This window comes from Convolutriloba macropyga, chromosome 11 (assembly GCF_964194025.1).
Source record: "Convolutriloba macropyga chromosome 11, txConMacr16.3, whole genome shotgun sequence".
Classification (NCBI taxonomy): domain Eukaryota; kingdom Metazoa; phylum Xenacoelomorpha; order Acoela; family Convolutidae; genus Convolutriloba; species Convolutriloba macropyga.
This window is the reverse complement of record NC_134478.1, coordinates 14,394,646-14,415,816: the sequence shown is the minus strand read 5'-3', so window position 1 is coordinate 14,415,816 and position 21,171 is coordinate 14,394,646. Positions and strand designations below refer to the sequence as shown.

Here is a 21,171-nt window from a genome sequence, read left to right as displayed (position 1 = left end):
TTGAGAGATCTGACTGAGAGAAAAAGCAAGATAAATTAAACTTTTTCAGAACTTTGACGCTCAGTTTTTACTTTGAGAAATCAAAAAAATGAAATAATCTCTTTGACAACTGATGCAGATGTTTCAAGGGTTTTTGAGCGATATCAGTTGTTAATCAGCAAAAAAGTATCGACTGATGAGTATCGGCTGAACAAAAAAACTAGGACTGCTATACAGTTTCTAAACCACAGTTAATGGAGGGTTAGAACAGAAGTCGTACTCTCGCCGTTCTGTATCTGGATTTTATTCAAAAATCAGTTGATTCATCATTTCTCCCATGCTTCAATGTTTGAGCAATCGATGATAGAAAGACAAAAACAAAGTTGGAAGAATTACCGAAAAGTACATGAAGAGTCGTCTTCCATAAAAAGGGCCTCAAGTTTTCAATTATTTACCTCTAAACCCATTACTAAAAGTTATACGGAAAAATATTAAGAACAGTGGCAGAATCTCAAACTGCGGTACGCAAAAAAGAAACCGGCTCTCGAACACCAAAAAATTGTTCAAGAAGTTGTCTGACTTTGCTTAACATATTAAGTAATTTCTAAACCCCCGAGAAACCAATATTTTCGCTTCGCTTGTTTAAAAACTGGTTGATATAATTACTTTTTCTTCGGGCGATAAAAAAGAGAACCAATCCCAGTAACCTTTTCCGAGTTATAATAGATCAGGCCACCGAAAACATCTTTGAGCAAAAAAGAACAAAATATCTATAAATAAGCATACTCACCTTTGGTTCGTAATAAAAGACCGCAAAAATAACTTAACGATCTGTTCAGCTAACGAGCTCATGCTTTTGATCAAACGATCAGACGCTATCATCCTATATATTGAATACACGACGTTTCTAAGACTTTCATGTTCAAACTTTCTGATGTTTAAGACTGCTTTTCTGCACTAATGTTTAAGCTGTTATTTCTTGACTTTTTATGATACACCTGTGTTAAATTTGTACAATTCAGCGTGTAGATTAATACACAGGACAGCTGCTAGTGATAAATGAAGTGTGAATTGTGTTTTAATTTTTATGGTTTGATCTGTTATAATTATAACAATTATTTTTCACAAAATTTTACAATTAGGGGGTATTGACGGAATTTTTAGAAATCTTTTTCTATCAGTGATGATAGAGCTGAGCGGAAAGAAAATGGGACTAGGTGGGAATGTGGGAATAATTGGAGGGGCGGGAGGGGGGGGTGAAAAACTATAGTACCAACCGTTTGTATGCGTTGTTCAAGTGTCCTTCGCCTGTCTCTCAGTGCTTTGTTTTCACTCCTTAGAAGCGTGACCTCCGCCTCCAGACAGTCCACATCTGCTCTCAGGTCACTACTCGCCATTCCTTCCCCTCCGCCTCCTAATCCAGTGCCCGGAACAGCAGTAGCAGTTGGGAATTTATTAACTCGTGCCTGAGAAATGTTTTTAAAAAGGAACACTGAAATTCTAAAATCATATTTGAAAGCAATATGGAAAAGATTGTGCATTGAAAACTTAATGGTACCTTACAACTAACACATCTTTTTTGGATTATAATTTAATTCCATGAAAGTTAGCCGGACTGATAGTTCCGTCGAGATCACCTTCAAGATATCATTAATTATGGCATTTCTAAATTCAGATAACAAAAACAGAGAAAATTATGTTTCCGACAAAATATGTATAACAAAAATCGACAGACGATCATTTAGAATGTCAAAAACATATAAAATATAAATTAGAGGACTATGCGTAAACTGAAGAGTTCACATTCCAATTGCAAACAAATTACCTTGAAAAGTTACCAGACAAACAAATTACCAGACCCCCCCCCCCCCCCATTAAAGCACCTAATTATGGTATAAATACGGTAACTGGGGGCTGTCCGTACATTATATGCTCACCAATTGAGGGGTATAAAGGAAAAAAACCCGAGCACTCATCCCATCTTATATTTAAGACCAATTGCAACCTAATAACATAACCGACCACAGTCGGACAAACTGTTCTTCAACGACAGGCGAGGGTTTAGCTTCTGCTGTAGTTATCTTAAGCTGAAGGAAGCCTGGTCGCTTCTTCAGGTGGAGTTGGCTGAAAGTCAAGGGATAAGTTATCCTTAAAATTGGCATGAGGAGAAATAAAATATTTGAATGACTTTACAATCCCGTGATCCCTTTTCTAGAGGGGATAGGGTTCGAGGAGGCCGAGTATGAACTTAAATCAAGAACGAGAGTAACGGTAGTTAAATTTTTGCCCAATTTGCTTGAAAAAGAAAATTTAGTCTAAAAAATTGATGATGACTTTGGGCTTCGCTTAAATTTGTTTGGTAAACGCACTAGTGCTCCACAGGGACAAAGAAACGGGTAGAAAATTGTTGGTAGAAACTTGACCTTCAGCCCCAAGCTTTCCAAAATTGCCCTCTATATCATAAACTTCTGTGACCTCCGATGTTCCTCAGTAGCTTCGTTGAACCATTAACTTAGAGTCCACGAAGTTGCTGCCACGAAGCTTACAGTTTAGTTTATCTTTTGACTAAAAACCAAATAACTGATGCGCGCAGACAAAAATCTAGAAAACAAACGTTTGAGCAAATATGTTGCATAAACAAACACACATGACAGCAATAAACTGTCAAACTTAATTTGCAAGCAATTAATGAGCGCAACAGATAGATTCATCTTATATTGGGATAGAAAAGTCATAATTTACAGCGCAATTTTAGTTAATTTGTTCTCTGTTTCTGTTAAGATCAGAAGCTGAATTTTCTGTTAATATAAAACATAGCTGGCCGATTGCCAGAAAATAACAGCAATAGATTCGTAGATCGGCAGTCTAAAAAAACAGTAAAAATAGACAGACCAAAAAAATTCGTCTTTTGATTGAAGGCTGATCTGTTATATTTTGATTAAAAATCTGTATAAGTTATTGCTGCCTCTATTAGCTGATCTCAAATAACCTTCATTTAGAGTGACACACACCAGTTTGACCTTATCTCTTTGAATTAAAGTAAATAAAAGTCAATTTTAAAGTGAGGAAGTCATTTTTGAGAGTGAGGTAAGTCAAGTGTGACCAAAAATTTAATCACTCGCATGAACAAAAAAACTCGCTCCACTAAGAGCGAAAAATGACGTCACACATGCAATTCAGTTGAAATCGCATGAACGAATGAACAAAAAGTGGCTGTGACGTCATATGGTCGTAACAAAAATCATGACGACGAATTAAAAAAAAACATAGCAGGACAAGTCCTGACGTACAATTCAAAGAATTTTCATTGACTAAAAAGAAAACTAGACCTAGAACGGACTATGAAGGGATTGGGAAAACAATTTTAAAAAAAATCCGATCCAAAAAATCGAAAAAACAGTAAAAATCAAAGTCAAATTGCCGCATGTGAACAACCACTCGCTTTTTCGCTCCACTTCCTGTTTCGGCGTGACCAAAATCACTACTCTAATTTGACTTCAAAAACCATAAAATGTGTGAACAGACCTTAAAAAAAGACAGCGCCCCAATACAATTCAAATTCTTTGAATTGTAAAAAAAAACCAAGAGAAGGCCATTAATAGCCCCAACTATCGCTGTGCGGCTATTAATCAAAACATTGTCTAAGAAAAAATAGAAATCAAATAAAAATAATCACATAAAGTCTTTTTAAATCGATAAAGTGACTCTTCTTCACGCCCTAATCCAATAGGTGACTCTAGAATTTCTAACAAACATTTCTAATTTTCAAAGTGTATTTAACTAACAGCTTCCAGTTGCTTTTTCAACAGTCTGTTCTCTTGAGCTAATTTATCAGCTGTGGCCTCTGCTTTCTCAGCCTCCTGTCTGAATTGTTTCACAGACTGGACAGCCGCTGTGTCACCTGGTGTCAACCCCCTGTTGTTCACACCAGCACCCGTCGTTGATGGTATCTCTTCTGTTCCAAAAGAGAGGGATGCGGATGGTGAGAGCACCTCAGATGCAGTTGACTGGGGAACCAACGACTCCTGAAAATACCCGGTCAATTTCATTACATGCACACGGTCAATTTCATTACCGACAGAATGTGAAATTAAATCAACCCTAAGTAGTAAAACAGGTTTCATTTCATACCATAGTCTGCCGACTATTGGAAGCTAAAACAATTTTTAATCGCAAATTATTTATTTAGATTGCGATTAGCTACCTGATACAAGTAATGCCCACTACAAGTGGGGCTTACAAGTCATGCCCACTAAGCTGAAGGGGGGGACAGAATAGATCCAAAAATTTTGTGATTGAATGCATATTTTCCGTTAAAAATAGTTTTTTGGGGATCTTTTCCGTTTGTGCCCCCCCCCCCCAGCTTAGTGGGTGCATATTATTTGCGACCCCCAGACGCATGTGCTACATTTTTTACATAATAATTTACTAAGCAATGACACGTGCTCTGTAATGGGGGGGGGGGGGTGCATAACGTACTGGGGGGGGGGGCACAAACGGAAAAGATCCTTTTTTTGGTTTTGTGTTTTGTTAACAGTCTAAATCTTCATTTATTAATTGCTTTCAGTTTGAATTATGTCCAATTATGATAACAATTTATACCACCGGGAAAAATTATTTATACCACGAGAGAAAATTATAACCTCCGCTTTATACCTTATGAGAGCGAATGGAAAGTTAAATTGTCTGGTCGACTTCAAATTGTGACCCCGCAAAATTTGCCTAGCAGGATATTTCTCACCAGTTGGCTGAGTTTGACCATCACGTCTCTCTTCTCCTCTCTCAGTCTCCGGTTCGCCTCAACCAGACTAACGTTCTCCTCTTCCAGACACTCCAGCTCACTGAACAGATCTATACTGTCCAGCTTGGCCACTATCCCTGGTTCCCCTGCTACCGGTCCAGAACTGCCGGACTGATTCAATGCTGAGGAGAGATTTGAGCCGATTGGGGGTTTGCGATTCTGCTCTTTGGTATATTCCTCGACAACGTTTTTCTAATAGCAACGGATAAATGATAAAGCGATTACTTCTATTTATGCTTCAACAAAATCGGGAAAAAACCACGGAAAAACCTTTTAATTTGAAATCCCGCTTGATTGTTTAAGAGCCGTGCATTTAGCGCGTTTGGCCATGCCTTAGCGGACCGTGCGAATTGCTATAAAACTGTTTTTGCTTCCTAGACCCCCAATAAAATCATTATAAAGTAAATTTTATAGAAAGTATCCAGAAAGACGCAAACAAAAACAAAAGTCAATGAGTTTGAAAAAAAGAAAAACGAATCATCTCAATGTTTTAAGATATAAATTTAGCTATAAATTTTGTTTAAAAAATATATCTGATACCCAAGGCAAAGTTATGCCTTTATAGCTCAAGGGACAATAAAATACTGAAATGAAGCGAGCTACAAACGCATAAAGGTATATTTTTGTCAGTGAAATATAAATTTTTTAGGATAACTTTGCTCACCAAATGCGCATTTTCAGCCTTTAACACCCTCATTTCGTCAAACACGTTCGCATTTCTCTTCGGATTCTGAAACAAAAACACATGAAAAATACCAGAACATTAGTTATCAGTATGTATCACTTGTGAAACAATATATTTATTACCAAATTATGTCTTTTGTCAGCATTGGTAGTGATCGTTTCAAATGATTGGTAATAGCAATTTTGTTGATAACATTAAAGCATACCTATTGATAATTTTAAAGATGCCTCTCAAGATATACGAACTTAAGCTGGCTTTAGTATTTTCAAGAGCTAACGCATTAACAACCTTTTTTTTAAAGAGCTATGATCAATTTAAGAATACAATCAACGACAAAAAATTCAAAAATCTCACCAATTTGTTCATATCTCGCCGCAACTGCCAATTTTGCTCCTCAAGACTCTGTTTCTCATCCTCTACTTCTTGTATGTAACTTTGCATATTTAATTTATTCCGCTCCAATTCAGCTATCCGATCCTCTAATTGTCGACTCTTTCTGACAACTTCACGAAGTTGTTTTGCTTCCTTTTCAAACTGAGACAGACGCTCAACTTCCTCTTTTAGACGAAGTAGGCTTCCGCCTCCGGCGGCAGGGGTTCGAGACTGGGTCACTCCGCTTGTTATTGATGGTCCCGATTGTTGCCTGGCCTGCTGACTTGGCGTGGTTCGTGAGGCCAGTCTGTCGGCTGATTGTGAAAGTTTCGTTCTCGGTTTCTTTCCGGCTAAAATTGTGAGAATTGTGAGTAATTGGATAACATTTACGTTTAATCGACATACAGATATTTCACGATTATCAATGTTAAGATACGAACCCAATACCCCCTATTATCAAACCCACTAGGGCCGCGGACAGGGCACCGTGCTCTAGCTATACAGACCTCTTTATGCTTTGTTTCAACTACCCAGGCCAAAGAAATGTTGCCACACCATAGTCTGGGTGGTGTTTTACCTTATTTTTTTAAACCCTTGTCGCTCTGATTAGATTTCACAAGGGTGTTGCACTTCAGCTTGGGTACCTTTATATGGTAAGCAGCGCTCTTAACGCTTAAAGATGTTCATAAAAAAGATGTTCATAATAACCAAAAAGAAGACCTACTTGATTTGGAGTGTTCGGACTTTGACTCGGCAGGCGGTAGTCTGTTTGTGTAGTCCTTCTTGATAAGTGTCCTCAATTCGGGTTCAATCACAACCTGTTTCCTCTGACCAGTTGGGTCGTCATTGTTGATCTGATTTGAAGTTGTCGGAACGTCAGTTGATTGCTCCTGTTGATGCTGTTGTTCCTCGTCCGCAAGTCGAGATAATTTGCTTTGCTTAACAAAAACAAGAATAAAGAATACACATTTCTAACTCAAAGCATAAACCGATACCGATTCGAGGTTCTTCAAATATGCTTCGCGTGCTGTGATTAGATCTACAGTTAAGCAATGGGGTGAACTAAACCGATGCTTCGCAACAAAATAAAATTTGAGCTTTAAATGTTTCTAATGAATTAAAAATGATCCCTTGCAGGGATTTCTGTAAAGCAAAAAAAATAAATTTTGACATCAAACCGAAAACCATAAACCCACTAACGTCGGATGACCTTCTCTCGAACGACTGGCAGGGGCACTTTAAATTAGAGGGTGCGTGGCTAAAAATTATTTGCTGCCGACCTCACAGGGGTTCGAATCCAGTACCTCCATCCTGCTAGTCTAACATCTTAACCACTAAGCTACAATGGCCTTTGCGCTCATAATCGCTTTTATAATTGTAACAAACTTTATTTCAGAAAGCGAGCAATTTAGATCACTCAAAAATGGAGAACGTAAGCCAGAAAAAGTCAATAAAGAAGTGAAAAAACCAAAGCGCAAAAACGTTCCATAACAAGACCCGTTTCCAATACTTGATTCAAACCTCGTTCGAGAAAAATTAATAAACTAAAACTACCAACGAAAAGCAGAAAAATTTTATGTGTTCACATTTTGAAAGTGCCTAAGCTGTCTGATTTCGATTCCTGATGTTACAAAAATCTTCGGCGCATAAGATGAGTAAATGACATACAAAATTGCACCAAACTCGCCACTGCTTTTCAGATTGCTTCGCCTAACAAACCTTCGAAGGCAGCTTATTGTCAGATGTTTATTCTAAAATGAAAAAATTTTGAATCTATTCTGTTTGCCAGGTTAGTGGGCTTATTTCTTTTACCCCCCCCCCCTGGCGAACGTGCTATTTTTTTACATAGTACCGTGCTATATAACAACTCATAATTTGTAACTGCGAGCATACAAAACACTGGGGGCCGAAACAGAACAGATTCAGTTTTTTTGTACTAAAATAGAACCAACAATTTCGGATTTGTGGATAAATTTCAGGGCTGTTAGTGTGAGGAGCAACATCTAACGTACCATTTTTGTAATATCGTTAACCAGCTCCGTGATTTGACCATTGAGCAAATCTATCTCGGCTGCTTGTTCAGCAATCACTGCATCTTGTTCAGTTACGGGCTCACTCGCCGGAGGGCTGCTTCGGCTTCTGTTCACACTCGGTAGTCTGCCCAGAAGCTTTGCCGAGTTGTATTTGTGAGTCGAAGACCCGCCCCCGATTGATCTCGGACGTCGAATGTTGTTGTCGCCCGTGCTGCTCGCACGTTCGGAGCTGGGCGAATGGGCACGGGGGGTTGCTGTAGCCGTGAGGGTATTCGCCCGGGAGGGGGTAAGTTTGCGGGTGAGGTCTTTCTCCTAGCGAGGTTTAAAAGATTTAATTGTTTCACACTCGACGAGAACACTCAAGCGAATCGTTTCTCATGAAACTAATAATTAAAAACTTCCAAAATCTGCTACCTTATATTGTTCAAAAAACAGATTCAGATCATTTTGGCAACAATTGATTTATAAAGAGAACAGAATCTTAGTTTCCAAAGTAAAAGAGGAAAGAAGTTTTTACCTTTTTCTCAGAATCGTCTTGTATCTTTTTGTTTTCCTTCCTTAGCTTGTCGTTTTCTCTCTTGAGTAGAAGAATCTCTTGATGCTTTTCTTTGTTCACGCGTTTCTCAGTCTCTGCCAGTCGCTTCTCAACTTGCGCTAATTTCTCCTAAAGAATAACTATCACTTTTTTATAGCATTGCATGTGTTTCAAAAACCTGGTTTCTTATTAAAATCAGGTCATTAGTTAAGATTTGACAAGACTGCAAAAGTAAGACCCTGTTTGTGTCAAAATTTCTGATTTAAATATTTTTTGTTACGAATAAAATATAAATGATGTGAAATGACAAATTAACTTGAAACCGAATCGCTTTGAAACTAAGTCAAATATTAAGGAGAGCTAAATGGAAATTGAGGACGATTAACAAGTGCTCAATTGTCATATCAGCAGTTGGAATGAATTGCAAGAAATGACACCTTAAATTTATTTTTGAATCAGACGTTGTTCAAGTGCATAGACTTTGGTGTGAATTAAAAAAAAAACTCAGACATATTTTCCCCCTATTCAAAGTACCAAGAGTGAAGACAGCGAGCAAACATGGGTATTTGCAGCTAGGCCATTGAACTGTTACCTTGAGGTTTTTATTGACAGCGTTCAATTCGTTCAACTTGACTCTGTCTCTCGGCCCAGAAGTAGGAACCCCACCATTAGCGGGTCCTGGTGGACTAGACGCAGTTACTTCAATTTTAGGTGGACCTTGACTCTGGGTTCCAACTTGTGCTGCTGGTGTTTGCTGATGTGCCGATACAGTTGTTTTTGGCATCTGTTTTTGCTGATCTGCTTTGCTGACTTTATTTGAATTATTGTTGTTGTTTTGGGTCGGAGGAGGCGAGAGAGGTCCCATTGGAGATTGGAAGAGCATATCTAGCAAATGACACTTTCTGTCAGAGTCAACTAGGAAGCAATCTAGCTTTCTGGTCAAGGCAGTTCTCTTAATTAGGACATTGAATCTACTATGATTTGACCACTCAAACTTAGTTAAAATATCACCCCCCCCCCCCCCCCCAGCCATAAATACATAATAAAGCCCGCATATACACGATATATGTCCGCCCTCCGTCTCATTCTAACGCGCATTTTCGCAATTTGCTTGCATATTAATGAAGTATATAGCTACTATTTTTATGCAGCAAGTATTAAAAAAAATTGTTCTCTCATTTTTCCTGTTATAGTTAAATTCTATGACAAATTGAAAAAAAATCGATATTTCACACACACAGTGCCTTTGATCAATATCAACTTTCAACAGATTCACAATTTATCTTAGTTTGCTGTCTAGGATGGGGGGAGGCAGGGACCGAATAGATATAAAACGATCCGTAAATATGCATAATGCGTGCCATGAATTTAGAATCTAAATCAGAGTGACGGACGCTATTTGAAAAAAAGTCATACTTAATGACGTCATCATGTACATACTTGAGTCCATGTAGACCCCGGGAGCTCTGCTGTCACCCCCGACTCCACCCCCTCCCCCACTCAGTGGGATTTCCAGCAGGTCTGGTCTGCTCGAGCCAGCTGATCTCGGGTCGTCAAATGGCAAGTCTGGAACTGAAATAAACCAGTTTATCTAACTTATAGAAAGGGCGTAACCAATAAAATCTTTCCAATAAATCTCTCGAGATTAAATCGCTAAGTCGCGGTGCTATGATAAGATCCATATCCCCGCTATTGATTAATTAATTAATTAATTAATTAGTTAATTAATTAATTAATTAATTAATTAATTAATTAATTAATTAATTAATTAATTAATTAATTAATTAATTAATTAATTAATTAATTAATTAGTTAATTAATTAATTAATTAGTACCGAAATAAATGCTTTCGTTCTTTGTTTATATGGTTTTTTGTTCTGGATAATGTGACTACTATATAACGGCAATTTTGGAGCCTAAATAGCAAATCACCATATTGATCTATCAATTAGATCTCTTCTGTAAATCTAAATCTCTATAAACTCTAAAGCAAAAAATGTCATTTTTCTATTCCCAAATTTTGAAGAAACTCATGTTTAAAACCCTTTTTATTCCGTCTGCGAAGTCCATAACACTTAACAATTTGAGACTTTAACATAAATGTCGGTCGAATTGCTCTCGAACAACTGTCAAGGCAAACGAGTTAGAAGGCGGTATAGGCTAGAGAAACTTATGTTGCAAAACTTTAAAGTCACTCGAGAAGTGAAACCGAAAAAACGTTCTAGAAGAACGCGGTCAAGCGCAAATTTTGCATACAAAAAGACACACGTTCACAATAATGGCTTTAAACTTCATTCGAGAGCAATTAAACGTATTCTTACTGTTAACAGAATCCAAATCTATCTCCTCGTCGAAAGTGAAATCAGCATGAGTGCTATCTTCCTCTTTGTTCACACTGCCACTGACACCCTGCTCCCTTTCCGTACTAGCCCTTAACTCCCCACCATAATTCGGATCACTGAACACATTCGGCTGGCTGAACGCATTCGGCTCACTGAACACGTTAGGCTGACTGAACGCACTGCTGATTGGTTCTTCGCTGAGAAGATTGCCAGGTTGGTTGAAGACGTTGTTCACATCGTTGTTGTCGTCGATTAAGACGAAATCTTCTGAAACTTCAGGTAGGTGGTCGGAGGGTAGAGTAGGGTCACGGGGTGATTCGAAAGCACCACTTTTCAGTCTTTCCCGCTGTAATGGAGAAAAAAAAATGTAAAATGACTTGCAGCCTCTGCAATTTGAAACTTAACATAATATGAGCAGTGGTAAAAAGTGATATGATCATTGTAAGTACTATCTTGGAAAGAAGTAATCCAGAAAAACAGCAAATTTTGAACCCAAAAAGCGAAGTTCATTTATTACAAGATCAAATATAAAATTGCCTCTCTTTCATAAAAGGGAGATAATATAAGTCTATAGAAATCTGCTGCATATACCTGTGTAAACAAATTGAAGAGAACCCTCTTGTTAATAATCAGATAAACAAAACTCTGAAAACCATTGCGTCTGCTATCAAGTCAAATTATTTGATCAGACATAAAATTGCCTTGAACAAAAGGGGCACAAAAACGGAACACATTGCAACAAGATATTCGGTAAGCAAACATAACCGACCAACATCCGAGTACTTTACAATCCAATAGTGTATAGCAGTTATACTCAATGTTAAAAAGTGATCTGATCATGATCAGTGTAAAAACATAAACCGACTAACGTCGGACAAATTGTTCTCGAACGACTGGCGAGGCTAGAGAAACTTTCATGGTACAAAAACTTCTGGGTGAGTTTTGAACCCTCGACCTCTAGGATGAGAGTCGGTGACATTTCCCACTACGATACACGAATAAGAGCATTCGAAAGTAAGAAAGAGAACGGTCAAGCAAAAAATTAGCATAAAAAAGACACATGTTAACATAATTGCTTCTAACTTAGTTTATGAGCAATTTATCACAGAACTGAAATGTGATGATAATTCAGCACTGATTTACTCTGATCAGTACTAACAATGTGGTTAACAGAGTTGGCCATGGACTGACAGTCGTTTGCAATTTGTCCCAATTTGCGTCTCAATCCATCGTACTTCTGCGGGTCATCCGACAGCTCCTCAGTGTGATCAACCTCGGCTATTACGTCACCCAAATTACTTTGCTAAAAACGGAAGTATAACCAAATTTAATCACAGAATTGTCATTTTCACAGGATCGAAGAGCATTGAGCTCAAATACAATTTCATAAAAACCGATTAAAAAAATTGCATTTGAGAAAAAAAGAGATTTAAGAATGGGTTAAAATTCTTTTCATTCAGAGAACAAATTTTGAAGGGTGAAATGTGCTTTTGACTCTTTTGGCGGATTAAATTTCAATATAACAGTTTGGGGTGTTTAGAAAATAAGTACTACAAGTTTATGGCAATCGGTGACTTGCAAAAAGATCAAAAATGGGTCGAAATCAACCGAAACGATATTTACCAAAACTTCGATTATTAAATTGAACCTGAGCAACGATTCAATCATATTTGAAAAAAGTATATCTTTAAATAGTTACCAATCGTTCCACAGTTGAAGCCATTTGTTCGTTTTCGCGTTGGAATTTTGACATCTTTCTTTGCAAAACAGACAATTTTGTATCCTTCGGAGTCGGGATCTTGCTCGGCTTCATTTTGTTACTTGCTAAAACATAACAAGATATTGCCACTGCGTTTTTTGATGTCAGTGAGAACTACCATCAATAATTTGAAAATTTTACCCCTAAGAAAGTTGGAGGTTTTCCTCAATTTCACCAAGCCAAAGTCGATCGAGGCACTTATGTGTCTTTCTGTAGCTTGACCGCATTTTGTGTTGATGGAGGCAAAAAAGCATTGCTTTTGGGATAGATACGAGGGTTTTCTGATTTCATTAAAGAATTCGAAAATTGTTTTTTTATAAAAATGCCTGGAAACTAAACAAATTCATAAAAAAAGGTAAATTAATTTTTACTGATCATGCTTTTCGGTATGAGAGATAAGCAAATAATTCTGTGAGCTGCAACAACGAGTAGAATCACAACTGATGGTTTTTGCTTGAATTTGATGCGTTATTGCAAAATCACCTAACCCAGTTCCAACTCAAGAGAAAATTTTCTTCTTACAGTTCCAGACATGGCTACAATTACCGTTTTTCCTAATTGCTGTATTTTATAAGTTTCAATAATAATAATAATCAGTTTCATGGGAGTAAGTATTTATTTTAAAAAAAATCATCTAGTCAAAAAAATGCCACAGTTTTTTTTTGGTTGTAGCATTATGGCGCGTTGTATGACTTGTAAGTCACTATTCCAAAACTTTTATGGTTGCAAAGGTTCAATCAGGGTCCGTTAGTCAATTAGGTACAAAATTCGCGAACAATTTTTTTCCAAAGATAAGAAACAAACTTTGAAACCAGGGGTCGAGACATAGACATTTCTCATAACTACGATCGAACAAATTCCTATAGCTACAAAAACTTATAACTTAGCAACAGCAAAAAAAAACTTTCAAAACAGTACCAACGACATTAGAAACACTGGACTTGAATTTAACTGCTTGTACAAAAACTTTGCCCAATAAAAAGAAATTGGTATCAAAAGTCAGTAATACTAAGTACTTCACTTTTTCCAAACTTTAATCTGCAAATCAACATAAAAGGAGAAAAATTCTCCTTTTGAAAGAGTTGATGAAAAATGAAGAATAAAATTTTGACTCTAAGTATATATACCCTCTTGTAAAAAAAAAACAACTTTTTTTAAAAAGACAAGTGATTTCATTTACATCCAAGTGAAATTCAGAGGTAATCAACAAAGAGATAAAAATGATATTCGAAAAAAAAAATGAAAATCAGTGAAATGAAAATTTAAAAATTTTGAAAATTGTAAGCTTTTAAAGTGCCCTGTCATGCCAACGTCTAAGAGATAAACAAGAAAGCACGCATGATTCTGTACTGTCCGCGGCTTAGAATAGTCCCAGATCGTCGCCGATTTCAATGGCATGTATAAAAACGTTTACTTAACCACAACATTTTTCCATAGGTCTTCGGGTAAAATTTTTGACAAAACTTGGGGTACCAATTGATTTCTCATTGTAAAAAATAGCAAGTAATATAAGACAGCCCTTTTTTATGCACTCGCTCTAGAACTTTTTCATAAGCTAGTGGTTGTCCTCGTTTTTGTCCAATTGAGTAACTCAAATTGTTAAAGCGTCTTTTCAAAGTATTTTTTGTTCCCATTGTTTATAAATATATTTGGACTGACTGTCAATTTTGGCAAAATAACCAGCAGAATTTAGCACTCAGCTGTTTTAAATCCGTTATGAAAAGCTATTAAAACGTAAGAAAAGAACCATACGAAGAAAAATCAAATTTAAATCCGCAAGAAACAAAAAACCTATATTCTTTGTAGATTTGAATTCCTACTTTTTCAGTCGTGCTAACAAAATTGAGAATTATGCTTCAAGAATTTTTTAACAAGTGAGAAAATCAAAAAACGTTAACAACGATGCTGAGTTTTGTAGTTTACAGGAAAACAAATTAAAATATTTATCAGGCATGCTAATTATATGCATATAAAAAAAATAAAGTGATTCCCAAATGTGACTATAACTTACTGCACTGAATTCCATTATGCAGATCAAATATTCTATGATGAATGTTACTCAGTAAATGTCTTGAGATATAAAGTAGTAACTTTGAATAATAATTCCCTTTGGTTTACACGTGTTTAATGAAATTTCCGTGATTAGAGACTCGATGTTACAAATAACTCATATGCGAGGAACAAAAAATGCTAATTATATCATCAATCCAAATGATGAGACATACTTTAATGTTTATCCTTCATCGCTCATCTTACTGAATGATAACTCAAATAATAAGAAAAGTTGTCAAGATTGAACTACTTGACGGCTGTAACCGTTTTTTATCTCGATGGACCTTAAACTTAAATTTGTCGCCAGAAAAATTCATCAAGGAAAACAACGGCACCTGAAGCGTGGAATGGATAACAGGCGAAAACTTGACTGAAAAGTTTTCTTTGTCCGGGCGCGGGCAGCTTTAGGAGGTACACCAAAGTTAGCGGGACAACTGCTGAAGGAAAACTGAGACATTTTGTGCCTACACTCTAAAAAAATGTCTAGGTAAATTTACCTGCAACGTTTGCAGGTAAGCAAAATTGCAGGTAACATTACCTGCAAAGTTACCAGCATAAAATGATACGTGCAATTTACCTAGAAAACGTTACCTAGAATTTACCTGCAAACTCAAAGGAAGCTGTTAATACAGTACTAGGAACCAAACATTAGGCCTATTGTTAAAAATGTCATAGTTTCTGGCTGCTGTATTTTTTTCTTCATTCCTTCCTATTTATCTTTTACAACAAAAATAATTAAAAAAAGAATCGATCCTGTGCAATTTCAGGGAAGAAGTTGAAGAGTTCCTTTTTAGTTTGCGATTATGGACTTAATAGATTAATTTTTGACGTCTATGTCTCAGACAATGTTCAGTTGTGATTGCCTCTTTTTGAAATCGTATTAATTTTTATTTTATTTGTCTGTAAAATCCAACTCTGTGTAAACTGAAAAATGGGTTTCTATAACCTCATTGTCTGTACCTTACAATGCAATATATGCTGTAATTTGTACCTAGTTTTTGTTTCACTGGAAAAATTATTTCTTTCTTTCTTGCTTTTATAAAGATTTTGGATAAAAGTAACAAGGAAACTAAAACTTCAATTCAAAAGTTTCAACGATGAATTTATTGTTTTAATCCAAATATTTTAAAGATGTTAGGTTTGAGAAAGACGAGGACGACAGAATTAAATTAAATTGTGGTAACTCTTAAGATTTGAAAACGTAGTTAAAATTTGGTAATTTTTTAATCTGTTCATTCATATCATAGGGACACCTGATGAGAACTTATGTACAATATCTTCAAAAGTTGCTTTCGCCAAATCGAGTTGTCAGACATATGCCCAGCAGCGTATAGAATAAAACTGTGCTATAAATGCTCATTTTCCACTTAGTCTTAGCGGCTGGACATTAAGTCAAAGTCACAATAGTCCCCAAAACGGTAAGAACTGAGCAAAGAACTTTTGGAATTTTTTACAGACAGCGCAGAAAAATTACGATCAACGATTGGTTCGAAACTGCTTCAATAGGAACAAATCAATACGGCAATTAATGTCTTCAGGAGTTCAGGTTGCCCACCGTAGAGAAAACCTCAAGAACTTGCTAAGACTAATGTGAGCTTGCAAAACTTTTAGCTTGCAAAACTTATTATGGCGCCTTTAAAATCTTATTACTGCCTATTGAAGTAGTGAGATAAACTTAAAATGGATCTCTTCCATATACTACCCAGCTTAGCGGTTGCGTATTATCTGCACTCTCCAGAACCACACGTCATATATTTACATAATGATTTACTATGTAAGGGCACGTACTCTGTAACGGTGGGGGGGGGTTGTATCACGTACTGGGAGCATAAACGGAAAAAATCCCTTAGTGCGGCTTTGATTTGAGACATAAGGTGCCTCACTGTGGTATTACTAAGTTTGGTCAGCCTAAGGATTCAAAAACTATATTCATCATACCTGCTTTTGGCTTAACATTGTCGTCAGCTGGAGCAGCTCCTTTTTCAACTGGTTCTTGATTCGCGCCACCTTCTTTTATGTCCGATGGGTCAACCTAAAATAATATAAAACATAGCTGGCAGATTGCCAGAAAAAAGCCGCAATAGATTCGTAGATCGGTAGTCTAAAAAAAACAGTAAAAAAGACAGACCAAAAAAATTTGTCTTTTCATTGAAGGCTGATATGTTATATTTTGATTAAAAATCTGTATAAGTTTTTGCTGCCTCTATTACCTGCTCTCAAAGAACCTTCATTTAGAGTGACACACACCCATTTGACCTTATCTCTTTGAATTAAAGTAAATAACAGTCAATTTCAAAGTGAGGAAGTCATTTTTGAGAGTGAGGTAAGTCAAGTGTGACCAAAAATTTAATCACGCGGATGAACAAAAAACTCGCGCCACTAAGAGCGAGAAATGACGTCACGCATGCAGTTCAGTTGAAATTGCATGAACGAATGAACAAAAAGTGGCTGTGACGTCATATGGTCGTAACAAAAATCATGACGAAATAAAAAACATAGCCGGAAGAATTCCGGAAGCGACTCGAAGCGTCAGAACTTCACTAACAAAACCGTAATTGCAACGGAAGCCACTACCTTTTGTATTAAACCACTAACTCACTACCTCCCCAGGTCTGCTCTAAAAATTGGTGAAACTTAAACCACTGTCAACAAGAGAAACAAAATGCAGAAAAATTTTGTATTATTGAAAATGTTTGGTAACGTTAAAAAATCCAAAATAATTAAGGTGGTTAAAAACCTGATAGTCTAAAAAAGCTGACAAGCTTATCAATAGCCCTCAAATAATTCATGATTCCAATCTGAAAAAGATCAGGAAAGCAAACTGCAGATAATAATCTTAGAAACTTTAAAGAAGAAAGTTAAATCTTTTCAAAAAAGAAAGCTCAAAATTAAGAAACAGAAAACACCTATAATTACACTTCTAATCACTGCGATTAATACAAAAAACAACACACACCTTTTCCTTCTTGTACATAAGCTACACAACATGATTTCATACTAAGTCAAAAAAAATTGACCATAGAAAAGACATAAGCAGCAGAATACTCAAAAGCAAAAAATCGTTTTAAATAAAACCAAGGCCACAAGAAAGCTGTAGTAATTAGTCATAAGTGGAAATTTTGGGGAAAAGCTTGCTATCAAACTCTCAGTACTGCCTTATGTTGAATGAAATCAATTGCAAACCAAAGAAATGACATGAAAGTCTACGAAAAAGCTGAAATAATTCATTTTTTACAACTGAAAAAATCAATATCCCGAAAACAAATGTAGGTGCCAGGACTAAACTAGAATGATACCAAATAGAATGTAAATATGGGCACAATGTAAGGAACACCGTAACAAAAAGACATTCTTGATTTTTGAAAGTTGAAAATCAATTTAAAAAACTCAAGAAAAACGAATACATCTCATTGTTCAGCATTCAAGACATAGAAAAGATAACAAGTCATCCGATATAAAGATTTATCCTCCTGAAGAGAACAAAAACTAGGGAAAATCAGAATTCATAAAAACGAAACATTGAAAACATTTTGCAAAAAAAATGGTCAAAGAACTTTTAAGTTAAGACTGCATTTAAGAAAAAATTTTAATGTTTTTTACAAAACATAGCGCCAAAAAATGATTGAATTTTTACTGAAACGAAATTGAAGTCCCACACGTTGCAAAAAAAAACTATTTCTAGCAAATACAACCAAAACACAAACGCAAAACTGACGAAATCGAAAAAAAACTACCAAAATCGGATTAGCATATGTACAATTTTATGAAACAAAATTACTCGAGGTAGAAAGAGGCGCAAAGCATAGGAATTACCAAAGAGAAGCTGCCATATTAACTGATTTTTGAGAAAAATAGGGTTAAAAGATCCAAAAATAAAGAAATTAATACTAAAAAAAGCCAAAAATTAACTAAAAAATCAAGAATTATGTGCCAATTTTCAACTTGAAACGCATTTTCAGGCTCTGCAAAACACTGTGGTATCAATTTCCGAGGTTGACATTTCAATATAGTATCGAATAAAATTTATTTCTACAAGAAACCAAACTAAAAGCAAAAAAATTGGGCAACTTAGACGAAAAAACGGCTAAAAACGGTCATCAATATGTGCAATTCAGTCAAAAACTACTTTTCAAAGTCAAAAAGTCATTTACTAAACGCAGCGCATGATCAAAACATTCCTCTTGCTTAGCGAAAATCTGTTCACCAAGACAGCTTTTCTCACTTTCGCTTTTAGGTCAAAATGCCGCGTGAACAAATCTACTTCCTGTAAATAAAAAACACAGCCGGAGGAAATCCGGAAACGACTCGAAGTGAAAATCAATTTAAACGCCATCCAACTACTCGTCAAACGAAGAGTGCATTCACTAATTTATGATTATCTTGAAACAAAGTCATGAAACAAAAAAGTAAAAACAATAAAATCAAATCTGTTAAAATATGATAAATAGTCTGATCAAATTCTGTTTTAAATTGAGATCCCGAAAGAACGATCTCTGCCAAAATAAATTCATCAAAACAACTAGTACTTAAAAAAACCACTTATGTGAATTTTGAAAAAATACTTTAGGCTAAATTATGAAAAAAATGCTCTTAAAAACAAATTTCACTGAAAAACTGGAAAAAGTTACTAAATTTTTTAATATTTCAAATAACATATAAGTCCAAAGAAAAATTCCCTTCAGCCAATAGGGTATCCAGATGCTCGCAAAACCCACTCTTTTCGTTGAAAGTTGACTTTGTTACACTAAAGTTTGAATCTTTATCGCAGGACCAGTAGTACGAGTACCAAATACGAAGCATACTTACGGACATTAACGACAAATCCATACTAATACATTTCGAAAAATGTGTTTCCGAAACTTTCTTGAGTCGCAAAAATTTTGGAACAAGTGAAAACCATCCTGGTACAATAGTGACTATTGTACCAGGATGGTTTTCAATTGTTCTAAAATTTTTGCGACTCAAGAAAGTTTCGGAAACACATTTTTCGAAATGTATCAAGCTCGACTGAAATATATGAAGCCAGATAGGGTGTAGTTCTGGTAAAAACGGTATTACCAGAATTATACCCTCGCTGGTCACGTGACTAGTAGTAACATTACCGTTTGTATCTGTTGTTTGAGTTCTGAATTCTCCCGTTTCAACATCGTGTTCTCCTCAATTAGTTGTTTGTTTGTGTCGTGGATTTCCATCACCAACTCCAAATCAATTTCACCCTCATCATCATCATAAACATTTTCGTCTTCTTCACCATCGGAGTGACTCGTCAAATCAATTGAGGAGCCTTCCAAATTAGATTGCTAAAAATTAATCCCATTCTGAGGTCACATTTTATTATTTTTGTTAAAATGGCGTTGTAATGTCAATAAATTTTTAAATTTTAATGAAAATTCCCCTGCAATTTTGAAATACCCAACCAGATTACCTAAAACAGCCGCAGTAGTTATATGTAAGCAAGACAGGGGGGGGGGTAAAAGGATGTACCTATGTATTAACATTAGGTATAGCCTATTTTCGTCCAATTTCCAAAGATGTACCTAAAAAGAGAGTGAGAACAATAGACCTGTCATCTTATCGTAATTACCCAGGGGTAATTATCTTAATTACCCCAGGGAAATGCATCCGCTCTAATGCACTTCAGCTAATCTTATCTACTTAATATATCTGCAGAACTTTCACTTTTAATCACATTTTATTCATTCGCGCATAGCTATCACAACTATAACTTTCGTTCATTCATTTACATAAGGAGAATACTATTTTATCAATTTCAATTGTAATTCACTAGAATTTACACAATTTTGTGCTGATATACGTAAACTTTGACAATTTTACCATTTTTTGCCAAAAAATACCCAATTCTTGGCAAAAATACCCAATTCTGACCAAAAAATACCCAATTCTTGGCAAAAAATACCCAATTTTTCCCAAAAAATACCCAATTCTTCCCAAAAAATACCCAATTCTGGGCAAAAAATACCCAATTTTTCCCGAAAAATACTCAATTCTTGGCAAAAAATACCCAATTCTGGCCAAGAAATACCCAATTCTTCCCAAAAATACCCAATTCCTGGCAAAAAATACCCAATTTTTCCCAAAAAATACCCAATTCTGGCCAAAAAATACCCAGTTTTGACCAAAAAGTACCCAAATCTTACGAAAAATACCCAATTCGTGGCCAAAAAAATAACCAGATAGAGCACAAAATACCCAGTGTTTATAACATATTTCAAAAAATTACCCAAAATTCAAATAAAATTACTCAAATTTGTCTAATTTCTTCCCATTATTCCCACAATTTCGTAATTTCAGAACCTTGCATGTTTCAAAATCTTTATTGTAATAACGAAATCTCTCGCGTGATCGCATTATTTTTGTCTGGAAGTAAATGACCTCTGATTTGTGAATACCCAATAACAAATCTACTGTGTCATCTGTTAATAATCTTAAAATTCTCACGTGATTAGACAATTAGACATTGAATTGACAAAAATACGTCATACTAACGTCACAATTAAGTCATAGTGTCGTCATAATTACGTCATGATGTTGTCATAATTACGTTATAGTGTCGTCAATATTGCGTCATTTTGTCGTCATAATTACGTCATAT

General features: G+C 35.8%; 1 protein-coding gene across 2 annotated transcripts in view; it reads right to left on the bottom strand.

The window, feature by feature from the left end:
• LOC142349565 (uncharacterized) overlaps nucleotides 1-21,171 on the bottom strand; it is a 511,473-nt gene that overhangs the window by 392,768 nt on the left and 97,534 nt on the right. For both annotated transcript variants that reach the window (XM_075401206.1, XM_075401207.1), the window contains exons 12-26: nucleotides 19,661-19,858; nucleotides 16,497-16,590; nucleotides 12,447-12,571; nucleotides 11,907-12,050; nucleotides 10,727-11,093; nucleotides 9,846-9,977; nucleotides 8,998-9,290; nucleotides 8,388-8,534; nucleotides 7,850-8,182; nucleotides 6,562-6,775; nucleotides 5,820-6,187; nucleotides 5,445-5,510; nucleotides 4,721-4,972; nucleotides 3,765-4,004; nucleotides 1,257-1,445 (exon numbers count right to left, since the gene is read on the bottom strand). In XM_075401206.1, coding sequence (XP_075257321.1) covers nucleotides 1,257-1,445; nucleotides 3,765-4,004; nucleotides 4,721-4,972; nucleotides 5,445-5,510; nucleotides 5,820-6,187; nucleotides 6,562-6,775; nucleotides 7,850-8,182; nucleotides 8,388-8,534; nucleotides 8,998-9,290; nucleotides 9,846-9,977; nucleotides 10,727-11,093; nucleotides 11,907-12,050; nucleotides 12,447-12,571; nucleotides 16,497-16,590; nucleotides 19,661-19,858 — 3,162 coding nt within the window. The remainder of the gene's footprint in view (nucleotides 1-1,256; nucleotides 1,446-3,764; nucleotides 4,005-4,720; nucleotides 4,973-5,444; nucleotides 5,511-5,819; nucleotides 6,188-6,561; nucleotides 6,776-7,849; nucleotides 8,183-8,387; nucleotides 8,535-8,997; nucleotides 9,291-9,845; nucleotides 9,978-10,726; nucleotides 11,094-11,906; nucleotides 12,051-12,446; nucleotides 12,572-16,496; nucleotides 16,591-19,660; nucleotides 19,859-21,171) is intronic.